Below are 25,323 nucleotides of genomic sequence, written 5' to 3' on the forward strand. Positions count from 1 at the left end.
AATCTGTTGGTACATCTAACACTTCTCAAATTAACAATGCTGCTGTCCAAAATGATCTGTTGCTCCTCCATTCAGAGTTGAGGCATTCTAAGGTAGAAACTGTCTAAGGCCCCATACACACGGGACGCCGGTGCAAACTCTGCTGAACACGTTTTTAAAGGCTAAAACCGGCGTTTAGTTAAACATAAGACCCTCCTTAAGCGCAAAAAAACGTATTTAACCATTTCAGCCATTTTTCCCTAAAAGTGGAATTGCAGCCCATACCAAGCTAGCTATCGGGCATCATCCTGGTATAACCATTTCAACCCAAGGACATCCATGGATGTCCTACCGTCTTGAAGCGGTTAGAATAGCCTCAACATATTAGAGCTTATTTAAGGTTTTAGTGAATGGCACGGCTGGGCACATGTACGTACAGGTACGTCCTGTACTAGTACCCAGCCGTGGGTCGCGGGCGCGCTCCCGCAACCCGGTCCAAAGCTCCGGGACCCGATCGCCGCTGGAGACCCGCGATCGGTCGCCGAAGCTGAAGAACGGCGAGAGCCGTGTGTAAACACGGCTTCCCCGTTCTTCACTGTGGCGGCTGCATCGATCGTGTCATCCCTTTTATAGGGATACACAATCGATGACGTCACACCTACAGCCACACCCCCCTACAGTTGTAAACGCACTTGAGGGAACACATAACCCCATCAGCGCCCCCTTGTGGTTAACTCCCAAACTGCAACTGTCATTTTCGCAATAAACAATGCATTTTTAATTTTTTGCTGTGAAAATGACAATGGTCCCAAAAATGTGTCAAAATTGTCAAGTGTCCGCCATAATGTCGCAGTCACGAAAAAAAATCGCTAAATGCCGCCATTGGTAAAAAAAAAAAAAATTATAACAATGCAATAAAACTATCCCCTATTTTGTAAACGCTATAAATTTTGCGCAAACCAACCTATAAACGCTTAGTGCGATTTTTTTTTTTTAAAAACAAAAATAGGTAGAATACGTATCGGCCTAAACTGAGTAAAAAAATAAATAAATACAAATTATATATTTTTTGGGGATATTTATGATAGCAAAAAGTAAATATTGAATTTTTTTCAAACGCGTCGCTCTATTTTTGTTTAGCGCAAAAAAATAAACCGCAGAGGTGATCAAATACCACCAAAATAAAGCTCTATTTGTGGGGGGAAAAAAGGACGCCAATTTTGTTTGGGAGCCACGTCGCACGACCACGCAATTGTCAGTTAAAGCGACGCAGTGCCGAATCGCAAAAAGGAGCAAGGTCCTTTAGCTGCATTTTGGTCCGGGTCTTAAGTGGTTAAGCACACAAACATTCACCTTTTTCTCATGCATGCAGTTTTCAGTCATTCCTATGGATGGTGTGATTTGTTTTAAAATGCATTCTAGGTGAAGCAGTAGCATTTTTAAACCACAGTAAAATACATAGGTGAAAACATGTACAGCGTTTTTTGTGATGGCATACAAGTTTCCTTTTATCTTTCTGCATAAATTCTAGGACCGCTTTAGCTTGTACCTTTAAAGAAGTTGTAAGGAAATTATTTTTTTCACCTTAATGCAATCTATGCATTAAGGTGAAAAAACATTGGATGCTGCCACCCCCCCGAGCCCCTGTTATACTTACCTGATCCCTCGAAAGTCCCGCACAGTTCCGAGATCCTCTTCGCCGCTCAGCCTGGCCGCTGATTGGCTAGAGCGGATGGATTTAGAGCAGCGCAGCCATTGGCTGGCGCTGCTGTCAATCACATCCAGTGAGGCGGGGCAAAGTGATACAGTGAGCGGCTATGGCCGCTCGCTGTAGCGCGCCCGCAATTACTGACCACCATGCAAGCTCTCGTATGACTGTGGTGAGTAATTGCAGGGAGGACCAGAGACTGCCGCTGAGGGACCCCAGAAGACAAGGATCAGGGCCACTCTGTGCAAAACAAACTGCACAGTGGAGGTAAGTATAACATGTTTGTTATTTTAAATAAAAAATAAAAATTCCTTTTAGTAACCCTTTAACATTTTATTTCAAGAAACATGCCTGCACCAGTTATCTTGAAAAATACTTTCTGTATTTTCCTTTCTTGTATTTGACAGGATAAAGGAAGTGAATGAAACTAATAAACGAGTGGAGCAGGAAATTAAAGTGGCTATCTTTACCTTAATAAATGAAATTAATAAAAAGGGTAAATCTCTTCTGCAACAGTTGGAGGTAGGATAAAGGTTTCTTTTTGGTCTTTTCACTTTTGTCTGTTAAAGTATTAGTCAACTTTGATAACGATAGATAATTAGCGATGCTTTTGTAGCTTTTATTATATTCTAGTATTAGTTTTGTAATAGCGAAAACAAATTAAATGGCTTTTATGAAAATGTCATTACAACTAGGTAGAGCTGCACGATTTTGGCAAAAATGAGTATCACTATTTTTTTGCTTGGCATGAAGATCACGATTCTCTCGGCGTAACATCTTTCACATTATGGAAAAAATTGGGCTAACTTTATGGTTTCGTTTATTAATTCATTAACCACTTGCCACCCAAGCCAATTCTGACATTTTCTCTCCTACGTGAGAAAAATCTTTTTTTATAAAACAAAAAAAAAAATACATATAACCCCCCAAACGTTTTTTTAGCAGAGACCCTAGAGAATACAATGGGGGTTGTAACTTTTAATCTCGCACTGTATTTGCGCAGCAATTTTTCGAATCCGTTTTTTTTTTTTTTTTTGTGTGTGAAAATGGTTTCATGCTAAAAAAGCAAACAAAAAACCCAGTAAAGTTAGCCCAATTTTTCATTCATCGTGGGACAGAGTCAGGCTAATATTCATTACCTGCTGGGTTATGCTTCATCAGGTGAACGACACTGGTAGATCAAACCTCTTTAGACATGAAATGACCTCCCTATATAACCCCTCCCTCACAGGAAGCACATCAGTTTTACTAGTGTCTACAAGGTGAATGGTTTGTTGGAGCTCTCTGAGCTCCAGGTCTCTCTTCCTACAAACGGTTCCAAAAAATGAATCAAGGGATTTACCTATCGGATCCATTTGACACAGGCTTTTATGCTTAGATAAATGGTATCCGAGCCTCGCAAAGAAGACTCTTGATGCTGCAAGGTTTTGCCTGTAAGTAACCTCTGGGTGCTGGACCCTGCGGAGTGGAAATCCTGGACACAGATCAGTACAGGCTCTAGAACAGAGCATAATATACACAGTATGGTATTTGAAGAGCTTAGGCTCGATCATAAATACTGAAAGTCAAACTTGGTCCAGCTCAAGATTTTAAGTATCTAGGTTTGCTCCTAAACACGGTCCAAGCAAGAGTATTCTTACCACCCATAAGGATCGACGCCCTAAAAGATCAGGTGCGTCATATAAGGGGCACCAGACAAGCCTCCACTCTTCTCTGTATGAACTTTCTAGGGAGGATGGTATCCTCCTTTGAGGCCACAGTGCCATATGTCCAGTTCCATTCCTGGCCCTTACAACAAAAGAACATCTTGTTGGCTTGGAACAGGGGAAGAAAAGCCCTGGATTATCCAATGTGCTTATCCCCTCATCCTTTAGCCTAAATTGGCTGCAAGATCAGAACCTGCGAAAAGGAAAATCCTTTCTCCCAGTAACTTGGAGAGTACTGACTACATATGCCAGTCTCTTAGGCTGGGGAGCGACCCTAGACAGGAAATGGTCAGGAACAGATCCTGCCCTACACTCCTGGACGGTGAGGCGCCAGGACTACCCGATCAGAGTCAAGTCCGACAATGCCACTGCAGTGGCCTATATAAACCACCAAGGTGGTACCAGGAGTCCTACAGCTCTGGGGAGGTGAACTACATACTTGCCTGGGCAGAAAGATATGTGCAAATTATATCGGCAGTCCATATCCTGGGAGTCAAACTGGAAGGCAGATTATCTCAGCCGCCAGCACATATGCCCGGAAAATGGTCCCCACACCCAGAGGTGTTCTAGGAAATTTGCCAACATTAAGGATGGCCAGAGGTCGACCTACTAGCATCCAGATTCAACAACAAACTACAGCAGTTTCTCTCGAACAAGAGATCCTCTGGCAATCGTAGCAGAAGCTCTGATATATTTCATGGAGCCAGTACTCCCTGGTTTATACGTTCCCTCCGATCCCTCTCCTTCCACTTTTGTTGCGCAGGATTCGGAGAGAGGGTCCCCCAGTCATTCTGGTAGCACCAGTCTGGCCCAGAAGGCCCTGGTTCCCGGAGATTGTCAGACTGACAAGATGGAACATGGACACTTCCACAGCACCCAGATCTGCTGTTTCAGGGTCATATGTTCCACCCCAAGTTAGTCTCCAAATTTGAAGGCATGGCTATTAGGGGTGCAACGGATCGTCACCGATCCGTGATCCGAACGGGCCACCCCGTTCGGATCGGCACACCACACGATCCGCGGATCGCTCCGGAGCCTCGGCCGTAGGAAAGTCCCCGGCTTCGGCCTAGCTCCGGAGCTGGCGGCCATCTTGCTCCAGCCCAGTGGAGAGCGTGTGCTTGCCAGTGACCCTTCACAGCATGGGACTGAATTCCCCTGGCTGCTCCGACAGAAGCGATGGATGTCACCGACTCACCCGTGATTACACAGTAATCTGTAAGTGTCTGGAAGGGGGAACGGCCAGCCTCTGCTCTGCAGATAAGATAATGTTAGGTGAGGGATCGGGAACAAGTGCACTGTATAGAGAGGTGAGAAACTAAGCCAGCAGTGTGTGTTCAGCTTGTTACTTCCTCTCACTCACTTTCTCCTCTCCCTAACCTGCCTGCTTGGAATGCCGTGCTGGAACAATCACACCGGGCTGTGAGGGGATCATGAGAGTCCTTAGGAGGGGTGGAGAGGGCTTAACCTGTCAGTGTGTGCTTGTACATCGCTACTGTCTGTGTGTGTGCTACACTGAGACACTTCCCCCACTGTATACACAGCATGTCACAGTACACCGTTCCTTTGCTTCACACACTGTGTATGGCATTGTCCAGGTCCCTGTTTAACCACTTCAGCCTCTGAAGATTTACCCCCCCCCCCCTTCCCGACCAGAGCATTTTTTTGCGATACGGTACTGTGTCGCTCATATATTTAGGCCAATATGTACTCTGATAAATGTTTTTTGGTAAAAAAACAAATAGTTTTTTTTGTGAATAGCTGCGTTTAATGGCACCTTACATGCTTGCTAATGTGACAGAACTTCTCTGATATTAATATTTAACTTAATGTGAAAATCGGAGGTGTTCTGTCACATTAGCACGCATGTAAGGTTTGCTGCAGATTTTAAAATGTAACATGTAAACAGTCCGTCAGATTTACTTATTCTGTATTTAAGCTCCGTTTTGTGTTGAAAATAACTGAATCTAAAACTCTGTTGGGTGTAACAAGTTTAGTATTTTTTTTTGCTGATCCGAAAAATGATCCGATCCGTGACTCCTGATCCGAGGATCGATCCGATCCGTGAGTTTTCTGATCCGTTACACCCCTAATGGCTATCAAAGCCAGGATATTAAAGGACCGAGGCATCTTGGGACCAGTAATGTCTACCCCAGTGAATGCTAGAAAAGCTATCGCTAGGAATATCTATCAAAGTCTGGAAGACTTGTATTGCTTGGTGTGAAGCCAAAAATGGCATCCACGAAAATACGGGATTGGGAGAAATCTCTTTTCTACTGTCGGCTGTAGAAATCAAATTGGCTTTGATTACAATCTGAGGTCAAGTTTCGGCCCTATCGGTATTCTTCCAAAGGCCTGTAGCCTCCCATTCACTGATCAAATGCAGGGGGCAACTAGTTTGCTTCCCCCCATTAGGTCACCAATGTGTCTTTGGGACTTGAATTTGATGCTGTCTGTGCTACAGAAGCAACCATTTGAACCTATTAAAGTTCCATTAGACTTGCTGTCACGCAAGCTAGCCTTCCTGATGGCTATCACCTTGGATAGAAGGGTGTTGGCGACCCTTTCGTGCAAGGAACCATATTTTGATCCTTGACCACGTTCACGTGCTACGACCCGTTCCATCCTTTGTCAAAAGTGGTGTCAGCCTTTCATTTAAAGCAGAATCCCCCCCCCCCCCCAAATGGAACTTCCGCTTTTTGGAACCCTCCCCCTTTCCAGTGTCACATTTGGCACCTTTCAGCATTATCTGCGGGTATCTACGCCGCTCCTCCCCCTCTGCACAGGTCCCTGAAGACAACAGGGACCATTTGGATCACACAGCGTGACTCGCGAATAGACAGGAAACCAGGAAGTGAAGCTGCAAGGCTTTCACTTCCTGATTCCCTTACCGAAGATGGTGGCGGCAGCATCCGAGAGCCGAACGATAGAACACGGGCGCGCTGGACAGGTAAGTTTCCCTTTTTAAAAGTCAGCTGCAGTATTTGAAGCTGCGGACTTTAAAAAAAAAAAAAAAAATCGGTGACACACACACACACACACACACACACACACACACACACACACACACACACACACACACACACACACACACACATTTGTGTATATGGGCTGTTACTGATTACAATTTTCGTGTTCGATTAATTTTGATTATAACGCACATACATTTCCAACTACTTTTTAGCTGATCGCCTTGCAGGCAGATTCCCAGTGCAGCTACTAACCACTGGAAAAATGGATAGCAGGATACAAAAAACACACACAGGCAGTGCTCGATGGCAATAGCATTACAACTTTTATAGTCTTCAAGTAGGTAACAAAATAAATATTGCACTGGAGATAAAATCGACAGCTACATAAACTGTAAAAATGGTGTGAGTAATACCAAACAGTAGAAAAAGCTGTCATAAAAACATGTAGCTAAGTATGATACTGGTATAAAAATGTGTACGATACCACTGCTGAATCCAGATGAGGAGAGGTTAACATCAGTCCGTCGGCATGTAGATGTCCCGTGAAGGGAACTATGGCAACTCCCAGTGGATGGCTGTAGAATCCCAGGTTGATAGAGGGAAGTGTAACGGCCTTTGCGTGTGGCAGATAGTAAGGTCCCGCCGGCATGCAGATATGAAGGCACAGCAAAGGAGCCCTTCAGATGGACACGGAAAGCCCTGCCGGTGTCTGTGACGTCACCGGATCTCTGACCGAACTCCCTGAAGACCCGGAAGCCGGCAGAGACGAGTACCGATCAAAAGAATTAATCGAGGAATTAATAGTTCATTTCCACAGCATATATATATATATATATATATATATATATATATATATATATATATATATATATATATATATATATATATATATATATACTGTGACAAAATATCTATACAAGTATAATCTCGGTGAAACAAAAGTGATGGTCCAATGGAACAATAAGTGATGAGTGCTCTCTTGATAACTATATGAATGCAGTCTCTGTAGAGAAGAGGAGTAATAGTCCAAAAAAAAAAAAAAAAAAAAGTGCTCTCGATTCAATCGTGAAAAAAACAAAAGAAGCCGTCACGAACTGAAGAGAGGCTTACCGGATAGATTGAACCCTGAGGAACATACGTTTGTGAGGGTCAATCAGGCAAATGCAAATCTGATAGGACCAATCAAATGCTGCAACTCTCAAAACGACCTCCAAGGACTCAGATGGTGGTGACCAAAATGGATGGTAAATGCGTATGTGGAATGACTCAACAGGTCAAAAAACGGGGCCAAACGGAGAGTGACCAAAAGAGAAAAAAACGCATTGCGTAATACTGTATTGCGAATGTATTTAATGCAGGTAGGAACACTTGCATTACATGTAGAAATAAGCGCTGATCAGATAAAAAGTGGCAGCAGTGGGGTACCCGATGCGTTTTGCAGTCTCATGCATCCTCTGGGGTGTGAACTGCATCTATATTGGGAGTCTATATTTGATACCTTAACGCTGTATGCTCATGTTCATTCTGATCCAAAAATAGCGCTGCTATGGATTATATAGGAAGATGTCCTCCCATCTGAAATGCATGTGATGTGGTCGCGGTCTATGTATATAGCTTGTAAACTCGTATTGCAGAAATGGATATCGAACTCCCCACCAACAACTGCTCAATGGTCTAATGCGATTAATTTTAATTTACGAAGGGAGGAATTGACATATAAACAAAGAATGTTCAAAAAAAATCTGGAAAATTTGGTCTCTATGGTCTCTGACGCCAATATGTTTTGCTCAAATAGGTTTGCACAAATCACTGATATGAGATGGCTATGCACATGAGCCGTTAAGGTGCAGTCTCTAACTTGACTATATTGGTCTACCTAATAATTTTCTATATATGAAGAATGCAATTTTTATAGAGAAAGCAGATTAGCACCCAAAACTTCCGCCTTAAGCACTCCTCGCCCCCTTACCTACCACATTTGTCATGTCATTTTGTCATGTCTAGTTTTGACAGGTACCCAGCTCCCACTTCCTGCTCTCGTCACCTAGGAGATGACGACTCTCCCCCTCTGCAATCTTCTGGGATATGTCACAGGACCCAGAAGATTGCCTGGCCACTAAGAGCACAGCGAGACTCTCACCTGGCTGTGAAGCCACAAGCTGTCACAGCCGGGTGCTCACACTTGTAATGCCGGCACCATGGAGAGGAGTGAGGCTTTGGGCAGCCACATTGCTGGGCCAGGTGAGTCTGTCAAAAGTCAGCAGGTACACTTTTTGCAGCTGCTGACTTTTAATAGACTTAAAAACGAGTGGAACTCCGCTTTAAGTAACAATGATTGTATAATCTGTAAAATGCATGGTTGTTTTTTTTTTTAATAGTAATATATTTTGTGTGTGTGTGTGTGTGTGTGTGTGTGTGTGTGTGTGTGTGTGTGTGTTTGTTTTTTTCTTTTCTAAATTGTAAAAAAAAATATTCTCAAAGTATCAGATTAAAAAAAAAAAAAATTTAAATACAGGCAGCCCATTTCTGATCGGAAGCATGCAGGTTTATGCATAACAATTTTTTCCCTATGCTTGTATCTGCTTTTCCTACAGTTAAACACTTTAAACTCATTCTTGTTTCTATATTAAAGATTACTGAAGCAGCCTTTGCTTTCAGCGCTGTCTTGGTCAATGTTGGTGTTAACAATTGCTTTTTTTTTTTTTTTTGGCAGAAACACTGTATAAATATCTTTTTATTATAAAGAGATTGAGTAAAATTAAAGGATGTACCAACTTTTGTATACGTTGCCCATAAATGAATGGGCACAGATTTAATGGGCTTCATATTTCATGAATGGGCTTCATATTTCATGTATGAGGTTTACAACCACTTTAGGATGCATGCATTTGGAGTTCTATTTGTTCGAGTGGGATACAAAGCAGAAGGATGTAATCCGAACACAATTGAGAAATTATTAAACACTTATCGCACAAATTTTCTTTACTCATCACTTTGCATGAAAAAAGGTTGAATGCTTAGTTGTGACAAATGCATGCTTTGTTTAAATAAAAATTAATATAACAATGCATTTGTGGCTTGATTTTCAGAGTGTAACAAAAGAAAGACAGATGAAACTTTCACAACAACAAAATGACATAACGGGTCTCTCCCGACAAGTAAAACATGTAATGAATTTCACAAACTGGGCTATACAAAGTGGCAGCAGTACAGCACTACTCTACAGTAAACGTCTAGTAAGTGTCTTGCCTACAGAGTATAACCCTATTTATTGAAAGCTTTTTGGCTTGTCTATTTTTATTTGGTTTATGTTTTTGAAATTGTTTTATGTTCTTTTTAAAGTGATATTAAAGTCTTTTGTGTTTCTTTTTTTTTTTTTTTTTGTTTAAAAATAACAAACATGTTATCCTTGTCTGCTCTGTGCAGTGGTTTTGCACAGAGCAGCCCAGACCCTCATATTCTCGGGTCCCTTGCGAGCTCTCCTGGCCCCACCCTCCTGAGTGCTTTCACAGCAAGCAGCTTGCTGTGCCTCAGCCCCACCCGTCTCTCCTCTATGGCTCACTGACTTTGACAGCAGCGGACTCCAATGGAGTTTGCTGCTGTCTCAGCCAATAAGGATGGAATGTTCCCAGACAGCCGAGGCTCTCGTGCAACATTACTCGATCAACATGGGGCTCGGGTAAGTCTGGGGGGTTCATCTTATTGCATTGAATGAAAGATAAAAAAATGTGCAGAACGAAAATTTTTCCATTTCATATGGATTAGTTAAAGCGGTGTTCCACCCAAAAAAAAAAAAAATTAATACTGCAGCTGCTGGCTTTTAATGGGACACTTACCTGTCCTGCAGTCCAGCGATGTTGACATCGGCAGCTGATGTTTCCCAGGGAACACAACAGTGTAGCCTCTTGGCTTCATGCCGGGAACCCTACTGCACATGCACGAGGCCCACTCACCTCTCCTACTGGCCAGACGGCCGGGGGAGGAGGAGGGAACCCCAGCTGTGACGTCGATATTCGTGGCTGAGGCTCCCGGAAGTGGGAACAGGATACCTGTCAAAGACTCCGCTTTAAGTTAAAAATGTAGTTTAGTCACACTTGTTATGGTAAAATTATTTATTTTCACAATTCGTTTTAGTTTTTGCTTTAACATTTTCATCCATATTCAAATTGAATATCCAAACATGTGTTAGGTATTGTTCATAAACTGTTTAAATATTTGTTATTTTATCAGAAAATACAGTTTATTGCTTATACATCACGGGTCACAGAGCCTTAATTAATGGGTTATGTAGTTACCACAGGTGATTGGACACTGGCAAACCCAATTAGAATTGAGTTCCTTCCCTATATAACCCCCTCCCAAATGGAGAGTAACTCAGTTTTTTTACCAGTGTCTAAGGTGGTTGGACACAATGAGCATGTGCTAAGAAGAAAAGGCTCTTTTGATGGTCTTCTGCGGAGGCCTAGGAGCTATAACCGGATCCCTACCTCGGGCCGATATCAAATACCTAAGATGGGTGGTGCCCGGGCCTTGTGTAAAGAAGAAACAAGGTTTGCCTGTAATGTCTCTCTGCGGAGGTCTGGGATCCAGGCTTTGGTGTACTAATGCAACTGTGGCACGAAAAGTTACTGGCAGGGTCTTCTACAGGTCCCGGTATGAGGTTCCTCTAAGTAGTAACCCATGGAAACCTGAAGGTTGGCACAACATTACCTGCCGTGATGGGTGAAGGCTGGATCTACTATTTTTAGTAGCTTTCCTGCGGCGGGGATAAAGGCAAGAGAGAATCATTTAAAAAAAAAATTATCTTCTGTGAGTAGAATGTCTTACCTGGTTTTCACCACTAGAGGGAGTAAGTTACATACCTGGTGTATTCTTACAAAGCCATCCAGGACACGCTCAGTGAAGTCGGTCAGTTTAAACATCACCCACCTTCTCCGCTGCAGGCTCTGCCACAAAACACATACAGGGGTCCCCCAAAGCCCCCGAGTGGTCTGCTCTTTCACCATAGGGCACCGCCATGACGGTAGGCAGGAGTGTGCTTTAACTGTCTATAGGCAGGTGGAGAGGGGGGAGTGCTGTGGTTGCCCGTGCATGGTGCACCTGTGTGCAGGTGCCTAGAGGCTTTAACCACTTGCCGATGGCTGGACATATAAAGACGTCCTGGTCTTTGTGAAGGTGTATCTGAATGATAATGCCTGCAGCTACAGGCATGATTCAGATGTTGCCGTTTTTTTGGAAAGCGATTCCCTACACCATAAGAACCATAGCGGCTGGCCAGCCGCTTGATCGTTTTTATGGGCGGCTAATTCTAGCCCTAGACCACCTCTGTAACTCAACATGTAACCAGTAGAAAAATGTAAAGCATCGCCTATGGAGATTTTAAATACCGAAGTTTGGCACCATTCCACTGGCGTGTGCAACTTCAACTTTCACATCATGTAAGTCTACCCTGTAACAGATTTGGTCATCACTAATGTGGCCTACACATTGACAAATGGCACCAATGACTAAGTCAGGGGAAGATTGAGTGTCCTAAATGATTTTAGGGACTTGGGAGCTAAATTGAGGAAAATTACCTCCAAGGTAGTAGTCTCAGGAATATTACCGGTACCTTGAGCCACACCAGAAAGGCAGAGGGAGCTTAGGGAAGTAAAGTGGCTGATGCGCTGCTGTAGAAAGGAGGAGTTTGGGTTCCTGGAGAACTGGGCAACCTTGGTATGCCTCCGGTCTAAACTATGTGACATATTCACCAATTCCAGGAGTCTGGTGGACAAGATGGGAGAACTAGAGCTACTTTTGTACGAGGAGGATTTCGATTTTGTAGGAATTTCAGAGACTTGGTTCAACAGCTCTCATGATTGGCTGGCAACCATTCAAGGATATTCCTTATATCGCAGGGATAGAAAGTAAAAAAAGGGGGAGGGGCATGCTTGTATATCAAAAATTATGTACAAGTGAATGTGAGACATCACTAATGGCGCAAGGGAGGAGGTGGAATCCTTATGGGTAGAGCTGCAAAGGGGGGAAAGTAATACTGGGCGTATGCTATAGGCCCCCTAACCAGGGGGAGGCGGACCTATCACAATTTTGGATTAGCGGCAAGGATGGGAAGTGTCATAATGGGGGATTTTAATTATCCAGACAGACTGCAGTAGGAATCACACCTTCATCTAAAGCTTGCAATTTCCTAAATGTCTTGCAGCACAATTTCATGGGTCAGATTGTAAATGCACCAACAAGAAACAGTGTTACTAGAACTACTAATTACCAACAATACAGACCTGATCATGGATGTGGAAATACGGGCAATTTAGGAAACCGCAGGTCAATTTGTTTCAGTTATAAATCGCACAAATGGGAAACATAAGGACGATACAAAGACACTGAATTTCAAAAGATCCAACTTCCCTAAACTACGATGCTTGCTGGAAGATACTAAATGGAATAAAATCTTAGCAGCTAAGAACACGGAGCAAAAATGGGTATGCTTTTAACAGCATATTAAATAAGGGCATTAGCCAGTGCATCTCAATGGGAATTTTTTTAAGAGCCAATAAAAGTCCTGGGTGGTTTAACTCAATGTAAAAATGGCATGTAAAAGCAAAGGAGAAGGCCTTCAAAAAACTTCAGTAACCAAAACTGCAATGTTTACCCTCATGACATGTCACAGGAAGCACTAACATGGCTAACAGAGGAAAGAAATTGACTTGAAGAACTTGGCATGAATAAGTCACTGGGACCAAATGGCTTTCACCCGAGGGTCCTTAAGGAACTCGGTCAAGTAATTGCCAAACCATTGTTCCTAATTTCTAGAACAGTCTGACTGAAATGGTATTAGCAGATTGGAAGAAAGCCAATGTATCTCCAATATTTAAAACGGGCCAAGATACATCCCTGGGAATTAGACCAGTTACATCATTGGTATTCAAGCTCTTGGAGTTGATAAGGGACTATATACAAGATTTTAGTAATGAAAATGGTATCCAGAGATTTAACAATAATTCTCCCACTCCACAAGGCTCTGGTCTGGCCGCACCTGGCGAATGCCGTCCAGTTCTGGGAACCAGTCCTCAGGAAGGATGCACTGGAAATGGAGTGTCCAGAGAAGGGCAACAAAGCTAATAAAGATACAGGAGGACCTTAGTGGAAAGGTTACGGGTATAGAACTTATTCTCTTTGGAGAAGACGCTTGAGAGGGAATATGATTCATTGCACAAATACCGTACTGGTGACCCCACAATAGGGATAAAACTTCCGCAAACGGGAATTTAAAGACACGCACATTCACTAAAATTAGAAGAGAACCTTAAACTGCTTAGAGGGTTCTTTACTGTTAGAGCGGTAAGGATGTAGAACTATCTTCCACAGGCAGTGGTTTCAGCGCGGAACATTGATGATTTAAAAAAAACTGAGGGAAACCTGAACGACCACAACATACAGGGATTTACAATGTAATACTGACATAAAGCGCACACACAGGTTTGACTTTTTTTTTGTTTTGTTTTTTCAACTTCGCCAGCTATGTAACATGGACACTTAGGCTGGATTCACACCTATGCATTTTTAGTGCTTTTTTCATTTTGCAGAATTGCACTACAGAACGTGTTCCATAGTAAACCATGGTAAATGGACTGTAGTGGAAATCTGCAAAATGCACTAAAAATGCATAGGTGTGAATCTAGCCTAAGACGGCTGATTTTTTCTCTAAACAGACTTTATCTGATAGCGGGACTGCTGGTAATTGTGGTACCTCTGGGAGTATGGTTAGTTGGACTCCTTTGCTGGAGGCGAAGAGGGAGGGTCAGGTGGTGGGTAATCTGCCAAACCTGAACTTGGATGTTCCCATGCAGCCAGTAAATGTGCCTGAATGCAGGAATTCTGTGTAGCCATCAGCTATTCTGGGTAGGAGCTCTGCTAGGGCTGTCAGGACAGTCATGCTGCTACTGGAAGGGAGCCAGTTGTGGGACTTAAACCTAATGCACCTTCTTTGTTTTAATTAGCTAGAATGAGTTACAGCTTAGGTGGGAAGGTGGAGGTATTCCACCTATGGGGATGGTGGCTGTGAATAGGATCCTAGCCATGGGATTTAAGGCAGAGGATATATTTATGCTCTAATCAGTCCGAAGGTTCCGATGAATACTATTTATTCTGCAACCAGAATGACTGTCTGTTTTGGGATCGGTATGAGCATGTGTGTATAGGGACCAGCCGGACTGAAAGGAGCTTGTACAGAAGGTTAGCACACTAGTCTTTTGATAAAAAAAAAAAGTGACCTGACTTAGGAAAGTCTACCCCTGGAGGATTTATGGGTCTGGTAAAGGAGGTTTGGGGAAGCATTTGTGTCTCTTAAAGATTGTGGATAATGGAGAAATATGGACCCAGGACACTGGCTGATGTAGAGTGAGGTGAATGTGCGTATTGGTGGGTGAGTGATGTGGAAGGTGGGGTAAATGATGTGGGGCCAGGGCTAAATGGAAGAGGAATTGCAGGGATTATAGAAGCGAGTAGGAAGGGGGGTAAGCAGGCTAAGAAATCTGTACCTCAATTATCCTGGTGGCGCTTCCCACTCCTTTTTGAAGGTGACGACTATTAATGTTGCTAGCATAAAAAGTGCTCATAAAATTTATATTTCCTCCGCAGGTTTGATGCTGACATTTTTTCTTTTTGCAAAAGACCAGGTTGTCAACCTTTGGCTGATATTCATCTGATAGGGGAGTGGAGGCGCGGCCTCTCCTTCTGGTCTCTTGCAGCTGAGCTTTACACAGGAGTTGCAGTACCTTTTTTTTTTTTTTCTGGCTGTTTACCTGTATGATGGCGCATGACGGGTGCCATTTCGCCTTGGTTCACTAGGGTGCAGGTGGTTTTGCAAGAGCGGCGCTGTGCATTTTTTTTTGCGACCATTGTGCACATGGCTTCACCGCACATGTGCAGTAGCCTTTATATAAGGCCTACAAAGATTTGCGTCATATGCAAATACAACCACACCCGTTTGCATGCACAGAATGTTTCGGCGCATAGCCAGCATATTTAAGCTGTAAATGGAAAGCATGCAGTGATTCCAGAAGGCAGCTATAGGACACAGCGCAGGCTCTGAACAAACACTTGTAGTGGTTCATTTTCTCCTTACCTGGGTCAAGTAAGTCACCAAGTGTTGCTTGGCAGGCTAAGGTGCTTAGCAAGATTGTTGCATAGGGGCTTGGTGAGCCCTATTCAAGGGTCTTTTCTGAGGTGTTTTAATGCTACACCCAGTACTTTCTTTTTGTGGCTAGTAAATGTCTTAAAAAAAGAGTCGGAGTAACACTACAGGTGCCCTGTGTCACCCGTAGTTTCTGATGAACCTAGTCGTATCCCTAGTGTTGTATCCCCTGAAGGACCAGAAGCTTCTAAATCGCTGCGCCTATCTTGTATTGTGCTGTAGAGTCAACGCTGCTGCTTCACCCTTTATCACCAAGGATTAATTGTCCTCGGCCCTAGCCGGGTTAGAGCACAGGATTGCCTCCATCCTGCAGGGTGGCAAGAAGCGCAACAGATCTCCCTTCTTGAGCCTCCTAGTTGGGAGCAGGAATGGGTTGAGAATGGGCAAGAGCTAAAAGCTCAGTATTTTGTGGAGGGCCTGGCAAGATTCTGCCTGAGAAATCTGGACAAAAAAAAAAAGATATTCAGTTGATGTCTGCCTCTCAGTCGCAGAGGCTTTTCATAGAGAAGTTGGCGCTTGCACCAGACTGTTGAGTTATTCCATTTTGTGGTCCCACTGGAGAGGTATGTGGGACCAAAGAATGTATACTTATATTGGCCAACACAGGTACCGCATCAAAACGCACGGGGAGGGGTTGGCGTGTTGGTTTTGATTGAGGCAGGGGGAAGGAAGGTAAGAGAATTCTGAGGGGGTGGTGGTTAGAAAGGTACAAGGCCAACCCTGCCTAGATACAAAGGGGGGGAATGATAAAGGGGACAAATTAGTCAAAACAAACGGTTGACCTCTATTTACTCATTTAGGCCTCTGGGCGTAGGAGAATCTAAGATGTATATCTAATACATCTCCCTCTGGCAGAGACGTTCGCATTGCTCTGCCAGTTGGAACATACCAGAAACAGACTCTATAATCCAAACCCTGAGGCCTGCAGAGGATCCATGTTTCAAAGAGTGTCGTCACACTATGTCATCTCCACCCTCCACAAACCAGCGATGTTCCCCAAATCTCTTCCTTAGTGTCCGTATGGTTTTCCCAACATTATGCAAGCCACAAGGGCAAATAAGGCAATGGACTACAAATTCTGTGGAACAATTGAAAAAGCTAGAGATCTGATAATTATTTACCTTTTTTTTCCCCCCTTAAATTCTTTTTGGCCATGGTTGACATGTTTGCATGTCGGACGTGGTACCTTAGGCACTGGTACATTACAACTGAAGGAATGAAGCACAAAGTTTGCGTCAAGGAAATGGGGTGAGATTTGTACTTGCTGGGAGCTGCTGATGTTCCTGGCTTTCCTGAATGAAAATTTAGATTTAGCCGGGATAGTAGGTTGCAACTGAGGATCCTCTAGTAAGAAAGACCAATGTTGGCCCAATATGCATTCCATTTCTTTGTGTTTAGTGTGATATTGGGTGGCAAACCTAACTGGTTGAACAATGGGCTGGTTAGTGACTTAATAATTTGTATTATATTTTTGAATTTTTTCATCTTTATTTTTAATATTTTCATTACTTTTTTTCATTTGTATATTGATTTATATTATACTTGGTATCATTAGCTGTTGTCCCCGACCTTGCATATACATGCAATTTCCCACCTAACAAATTTGGTTTATGGACAAAATTTCTTATCGCATTATATCTTTTAGTGTGTGTGCTTTTTCTGCAGTGTGCTGCACCATGGTGTGTTGTAGTGCCGTTTTTATAAATGTTTTTCAATGCCCTCTTTTTATTAATTCTAATCCTTTTTTACATCCAGTCAGCAAAGTAGTTTCACAGTTTTTATTTGCCAAGATTTTTTATATATTTCCCACTGTACGCTTCTAAGCCAGCAATGTTTGTATGTGGCATATTTATAGCCGCAGGACTTTAGGACCCAGCTGCATCGGCACTAATACTTATAAGCCCTCATCCAACATGGCCCCCATTAGGCCTGAAGGAGCGCATGCTCCGCAAACTCATTGCCTGTTGGTTCATCACAAATCCGGAAGTGACATCATCCCTCGGCTCCCTGTGTGTTTCAGGTCCAGGAAGCGTCGGCGACCACTGGCGCAACCCGCTCCGATTCACCAGCCAGCAGCCTCGTGGATGTGCCTCCTTCTCGGACCCTCTGCAATCTATGCCTAATATGCCTGTTTTTACCCTACTCTTGTGAGTATGTACATTCGTCTTGTGCATTAAAATGTATTGCTATACTGCACTTGGTGACGCCTGTGTGCTTTCCTCAGAGGCTTTTCATCCTGACTCTGACCGAAATGGTTCATTCTGCCTTTAAGTTGCCTCTTGCAGAGTTGACTGAGCCCCCCTGGTCCTCTTGGGATCCCTGAGGCCTCTTCAGGCCACACAGGCTTTGCCCCTACACCACCTGCTGGTACAGGCAGTGTATGCTGATTGGGAACATCCTGACAGAATTTTGTTCCTCTTTAGAGGTTTTCCCTTTTTATATCCCATGGATGAAAAGTTTGTTAAAAAAAATAATAAATGAAGCATGCCAGCCGTAGATGCAGCAGTCTCTTCCTTAAATAAGAATTTAACTTGTGCGGTAGATAACGCACAGGGCTTGAAAGACCCTGTTGACAAGAAATTGCAGTCCTTTTTAAAGGCTTTTTTTTTTTTTGGCCACTTAAGCTATTCAGCCAGCTGTTGTAGTAATTGGTATCTGCCAGTCCATAAAGGATCAGGTAAAACTGCATGATAGGCCTAACCAGGAGGATGATCTGCCTGAAAATAAGATGCATCTTCAAGCGCTATGTTTTGCTGTTGACACCTTTAAAAGGATTCAATACAGCAGGTTTCTCATTTGGCTCTCGTCTGTATATATGCAAAGACTTTTGTGACTTAACTAGTCAGCCTTTTCATTGTGAAAGTTATTGGCAGGTTTCCCTTTTCGTGGGGAACGTTTTATTTGGTGATCTTTTGGGCAAATCTGTCCAAAAGATTTCCGGATGGAAGAGTTCGCTACCTCCTGTGAGGAAAAGCACCAGGCGTCCCTAGTTTTAAACTTCAGGGACTGCTTCCTCAAATGTCTCGGCGCCATGGCAGTTCCACCGCCAACAGGGTGCTAGGGCCAAGGGCAAGCCACAAAGCCATGGCCAGAAAAAGCCCTGGGTCCAAAACTCTTCTAAACCAGGCCCCCTTTTGAGGGGAACGCCTCCACTCCATCGGGTGGGGGGGCTGCTGCACTTTGCGGACATTTTGAGAACAATAATTCAGGACAAGTGGGTCACCTCAATTATATTCCGTGGTTACAAGCTGGAGTTGTGGAGAGTTCCCCACTCTGAGGTTTTTAAGATCCAGCATTCCCTCAGATCCTGCAAAAAGACTTATTGCTTCAGGCACTACACCATTTAGTGCATCAAGGAGTGATTGTACAGGTTCCTGTATCAGAAAGATCGAACCTGTTTTACAGTTTAAAAACCAAATGTAGTCACAAGGCCAATTTTTGGACCCAAGATGCCTGAACCAGTATCTACTAATCCAGTCCTTTTTTAGATGGAGTCTGTCCGCTCAGTTGTAACCTCGCTCCAGATGGAAGACTTTTAGCATCCATCGATATAAAAGACGCGTATTTACACGTACCCATCTTTCAGCCTCATCAGAGGTTCCTGCAATTTGCATTAGAGGAACATCATTTTCTGTTTTTATAGCTCTACCCTTTGGGCTTGCTACAGATCCCTGGGTGTTCACAAATGTCCTAGCATCAGTACTGGATCTTTTAAGGGCCCAAGGTATCCTGGTGCTTGGGTATCTGGATGATCTCCTGTTTAGAGAGCACTCATTACAGGCTCTAGAACAGAGCATAACCTGCTTAGGCTGGATCAGAAATACGGCAAACACAGCCTTGAAACCTGCTAAAGGTCAAAAGTATTTAGGTCTGATCCTATATACGGTCCAAGCAAGAGTCTTCTTGCCACCCGCAGGGATCTGTTACCTGAAGGATTAAGTGGATAGGGGGCACCAGACAACCCTCCATTCAGCTATGTATGTCTTCTAGGGAGGATGGTATCCTCCTTTGAGGCAGTGCCCTATGCCCAGTTCTATTCTAGGCCTCTACAACAAGACATCTTGTTGGCTTGGAACAGCAGAGGACAAGCCCTGGATTATCCACTTATCTCCTCGGGCACGCTTAAGCCTAAACTGGTGGTTCCAGGATCATAACCTGCAAAAGGGAAGATCCTTCCTCCCAGTAACTTGGAGAGTACTGACTACAGATGCCAGTCTCTGACTGGGGAGCGACCCTACAGGGGCTCACAGCTCAAGGGAAATGGTCAAGGACAGAACAAATCCTGCCCATCAACATCCTGGAATGGTGGGCCATATGACTGGCCCTACGGTCATGGACGGTGGAGCTTAAGGACTGCCATACCAGGGTTTAGTCCAACAATTCCATTGCAGTGGCCTATATAAACCACCAAGGCAGTACCAGGAGTCGTTCAGCTCTGAAGCAGAGGGACATATTCCAGGAGTAGAGAACTGGAAGGCAGGTTATCTCAGCCACCAGCAGATCTCCCCAGGGGAATGGTCCTTACACCCAGAGGTATTCCAGGAAATTTGCCAACATTGGGGATGGCCAGAGGTTGACCTACTGGCATCAAGATTCAAGCTACAGTAGTCCATTTCCTGAACAAGAGATCCTCTGGCAATCGGAGCTGATACTCTGGTAGTTCCATGGAGCCAGTACTCCCTGGTTCATGCTTCCCCCTCTGATCCCTCTTCCACATTTTTTGCACAGGATTTGGAGAGAGGGAGTCATTCTGGTGGCTCCAGCCTGGCCCAGAAGGCCCTGGTTCCTGTAGCTTTTGAGACTGACAATAGACGGGCCATGGAAGCTTCCACTGCTCCCCGATCTACTGTCTCAAGGGCCTATATTCCACCCCAATTTAAAGTCTCTAAATATGACGGCATGGCTATTGAAGCCAGGGTGTTAAAGGACCGTGGCATCTCGGGACCAGCATTGTCTACCCTAGTGAATGCTAGAAAAGCGGCTACTAGGAAGATCTATCATAAGGTCTGGAAGACCTTGCATTGCTTGGTGTGAAGCCAAATTAATGGCATCCTCGGAAATACGTGATTGGGAGAATTATTTTTTCTACAGTCCACTGTGGAAATCATGTTGGCTTTGAGTACAATCAGAGGTCAAGTTTCAGCCCCATCGGTATTCTTCCAAGGGCCTTTAGCCTCCTAGTCACTGGTCCGAACCTTTTTGCAGGGGTCAACAGGCTTGCTCCTCCCCCCCATTAGGTCACCTATGTGTCTTTGGCACTTGAACTGGCGCTGTCTGTGTTACATAAACAACCATTTGAACATATCAAGGAAATTCCATTAGACTTGCTGTCATGCAAGCTAGCCTGATGGCTATCACCTCGGCTAGAAAGGTGTCGAGTTGGCGGCCCTTTCATGCAGGGAACTGTACCTGATGGTTCACCACGACCTGTTCCATTCCTTTTGCTAAAAGTGGCGTTGGCCTTTCATTTAAATCGGAACATTATTTTGCCATTTCTGACACTTCTTTCCTACATGTAAGAATCGGACAGAAAATTACTTGGAACCCCCAAACACACATGTTTTATCAGAGACCCTATAGAATAAAATGGTGGGTGTTGAAATTTGTCGCATGGTACTTGCGCACCCATTTTTCAAACACAATTTTTCTTATATGGGGAAAAAATAATTTTTTTTTTATAGAGATGCCCAACATGTCGCGTGTCCACCCATGGAATGGTGGCAAACTACGGTGCTTAAAATCCCCCATAGACGAAGCACAGGAGGGCTGGTACTAGAATTATTTCTCTTGTTCGGATGTTCGCGTCAATACCTCACGTGTGGTTTGATCGCCGATTAAATATGCGTGCAGGAGTAATGTATGCGTTCCCATAGCATGGTGGGAGGGGGGCGCCACTTTCTCCCATCCACAGAAGAGATGGTTGCTAACTTGCCACTCAGTTCATTTCTACCTTGTTCAGAATCGCCCACTGCAAAGAATGGTACCAGCATGATGCCTGTAGATGTGGGCTTCATCCCGGTATAACCACTGAAATGGGAGGCCGTCCATGTAAGCCCTCCCGGTGGGAAATAGGATGCAGCGTGTGTGCAAATGAGATCAGCTGGTCTGATCCTTCCTGTGTCACGACCTAAAGTCTGCCCAGAAAGTAAGGCAGAAGTAAATAGAGAAGGGTGTTTAAACAGCCATGAAGTTGGGTGTGTGTAGGACTAGTTCAAAGCTGCTTTATTTTTGCATTAGTACATTAATTCTATAATTGTACATGGGGGGGGGGGGAGGGGGCTGGAATTTAGAAAAAAAAAAGCAAACTTGACCCTTGACCCGGACCAATATGCAGGTGAAGGACCTTGCCCCTTTTTGCAATTCGGCACTGCGTCGCTTTAACTGACAATTACGCGGTCGTGCGACGTGGCTCCCAAACAAAATTGGCGTCCTTTTTTTCCCCCTCAAATAGAGCTTTTGGTGGTACTTGATCACCTCTGCGGTTTTTAATTTTTTGCGCTATAAACAAAAATAGAGTGACAATTTAAAAAAAAATCTTTTTTACTTTTTGCTATAATAAATATCCCCAAAAAAGATATAAAAAAAAATTTCTCTTATCGTCCAGGGACGGACACAGCTCCTTAAATCTTGACAAGTGGGTTATGTTCCCTGTTTACAGGAGAGGACTAGGCAGAAACATGTTAAATAGTTAAATACATGTTACATTAACAGAGTTGAACAGCCCCGTCCAGGGGGCGGTCCCTCCAGACATAACCCTCCTCACTGTAGCATGCAGCCTCAGTTTCGTTCTGCCTAGCAAGGACGACGTATGGCTCCCTTTGGGCCCAGCGCCCGGAGAAGACATTTTATTTTACTTTTTCTTTAATTATCATCTTTCACCTGTCGGCTGAGTGACAGGCTGGATAATATAGATCCTTGTAGTCTACTCAGTCCGACCAGCAAGCGTGGACACACCTTTGCAAAGAGGCTGGGTCTGCCACGCCATACCCCATGACTCCTGGGGTGGCCGGTGAGCTTTTCTCAGAGGTCCACATATGACTGGGCTGTGGAGTTGTCTCACTTACAGTGGACCGGACAGACGGCTACCTCCATTGCGGTTGTAGTTCTGTCAGGAATGCGTCAGCGAGTCCTCGCTTGGACGGGTAAGTACAGTCCCTCCTGCTTCGGTGGGTTGGTACGGCTGGGCATTCCTGGGGTTCGGGGGTCCTTTTCTCCTCCCTTCCCTGCTCCTTCTCCCGTGCTGCATTGCTAACACTGCCGCTGTCAGGGGGAGGGGGCCTTCCTGTGGGGACTGTGTTATCTGGCCTGTTTTTTTCTGTTTTGTTTTGGGCTTTGTGTAGTATATAGGGGGCGCTAATAGAACAAATTTTGTAATTAAACAAAATATCAAAATATATATATAATAAGGTGATAGCAATTACAATCTTAGTGATATCTATATAAATATATACAATCTTTGCAAGTAATACTAGAAGACCCGTGGGTCAATAGTGAAAAATAAAAAAATCCACAAGAGAGTCTCTATAACAAGAGTAATGTGCTCCCAAGACAAGAAATCAAGAAAAAATTGCTTTCTTAATGATAATTAGTATTGTCCATATATTTGAGTGATAATAGTGACCACTAGCAAACAAAAAAGTGAATCTTTGCAATAGTCCAGAAAAGTAAAACATGCAATCTTCTCGTGAATGACAGTGCTTCAAAGTCTTTCCACCACTTTCGCAAAACGACACCCAAAAGTGTATAATTTAAATGCGCTTACCAAAGCGATTTGACCCCTTTAACTAAAAAGAGAGTCAAAAACGCTTGTGCAGTTGTTAATGTCTGCAAACATGTATTGCGTCCTTCACTGATTAGATACAGGCAAATCTTCTTCCAGCAGCCTCATAAATGAAATACAAAACAGAGAGCCTCCATAGTGCAACCGGTTTTATTTTAAAAGAATTTTAAACAAAAACTTGGGCCAAGTGGCCACTTACATTAAAAAGTGCCCATCCCGGCACTGGGTCTGCGGGCCTTTAGATGGAGGAGACAGCAGCCTCAATTGACAAGTGGCAGGTACCTCCTAGCGCCTCGTCAGCTCACAAGGGTCGGATGATGGGAGATGAATAAAATAACGTGACCAGGCACACGCCCCCCTGAAGACGTTTATACGAAACGATCGTCGGCGGCGAGCCTGGTCACGTTATTTTATTCATCTCCCATCATGGCCCGCAGACCCAGTGCCGGGATGGGCACTTTTTAATGTAAGTGGCCACTTGGCCCAAGTTTTTGTTTAAAATTCTTTTAAAATAAAACCGGTTGCACTATGGAGGCTCTCTGTTTTGTATTTCATTTATGAGGCTGCTGGAAGAAGATTTGCCTGTATCTAATCAGTGAAGGACGCAATACATGTTTGCAGACATTAACAACTGCACAAGCGTTTTTGACTCTCTTTTTAGTTAAAGGGGTCAAATCGCTTTGGTAAGCGCATTTAAATTATACACTTTTGGGTGTCGTTTTGCGAAAGTGGTGGAAAGACTTTGAAGCACTGTCATTCACGAGAAGATTGCATGTTTTACTTTTCTGGACTATTGCAAAGATTCACTTTTTTGTTTGCTAGTGGTCACTATTATCACTCAAATATATGGACAATACTAATTATCATTAAGAAAGCAATTTTTTCTTGATTTCTTGTCTTGGGAGCACATTACTCTTGTTATAGAGACTCTCTTGTGGATTTTTTTATTTTTCACTATTGACCCACGGGTCTTCTAGTATTACTTGCAAAGATTGTATATATTTATATAGATATCACTAAGATTGTAATTGCTATCACCTTATTATATATATATTTTGATATTTTGTTTAATTACAAAATTTGTTCTATTAGCGCCCCCTATATACTACACATTCACTAAAATCTAATGAGGGATTGCCTTTTTATATTTTTAGGGGAGCAGCTTTAATTTTAATTTTAATTTTATTTACTAATTAATCGTTCCACACATTTTTTTGGCGCGAAAATTCATCTCCAAACAATTGTTTTGGGCTTTCCTGTGAGGGTTAAAAAGCCCTGTGATGAGCACAGATGTTTATGATTATACTTCAGCGAGTAGTTGGATGCTGACTGATTGGTGACACCTGTAACGGTTTTGCTTTTTATGCTGTATCTGATCTATATATATATATATATATATATATATAAAACTCAACGTGTGTATGTATGTTCCAGCATCACGTCCAAACGGCTAAAGATATTAACATGAAACTTGGCACACATGTTGCTTATATGTCAGCAACAAACATAGGATAGGTGGTTTAACCCTTACCCACCCCCATTTGCCATGGTCGGGGTTTTCCTTTAAAGTCCCATTCAACTCTATGGGAAATGCATGTTACTTCATAACTTCAAAACGGCTGTAGATATTTCGATAACACTTGGTCACATGTTACTTATATGTCCACTTAAACTATAGGATAGTTAATTTATCCCTCAACTACCCCCATTTGTGAGGGTCGGGGTTTTTGTTTAAAGTCCCATGCAAATCAATGGGAAATGTATGTTCCCACATAATTTCTGTACGCCTGGAGATATTTCAATAATACCTGGTACACATATTACTTGTATGCCAAATAAAAAAAATAAAAATAAAAAAAATACCTACACCCTTATATAAAATATGGGTATATTTATATTACTATGATTTTCCTCCCCAAAAGGTTAAGATGGGAAGACCGGGCAACGCCGGGTATTCAGCTAGTCCTTAAATAAAAAAGCCCTTG

At 43.4% G+C, this 25,323-nt stretch overlaps 1 protein-coding gene across 4 annotated transcripts in view; it reads left to right on the forward strand.

Moving 5' to 3' along the window:
- Positions 1-25,323, forward strand: part of TRIM33 (tripartite motif containing 33) — a 207,033-nt gene that overhangs the window by 112,942 nt on the left and 68,768 nt on the right. For all 4 annotated transcript variants that reach the window (XM_040337442.1, XM_040337444.1, XM_040337445.1 and 1 more), the window contains exons 6-7: positions 2,095-2,209; positions 9,452-9,598. In XM_040337442.1, coding sequence (XP_040193376.1) covers positions 2,095-2,209; positions 9,452-9,598 — 262 coding nt within the window. The remainder of the gene's footprint in view (positions 1-2,094; positions 2,210-9,451; positions 9,599-25,323) is intronic.

This window comes from Rana temporaria, chromosome 2 (genome assembly GCF_905171775.1).
Source record: "Rana temporaria chromosome 2, aRanTem1.1, whole genome shotgun sequence".
NCBI lineage: Eukaryota > Metazoa > Chordata > Amphibia > Anura > Ranidae > Rana > Rana temporaria.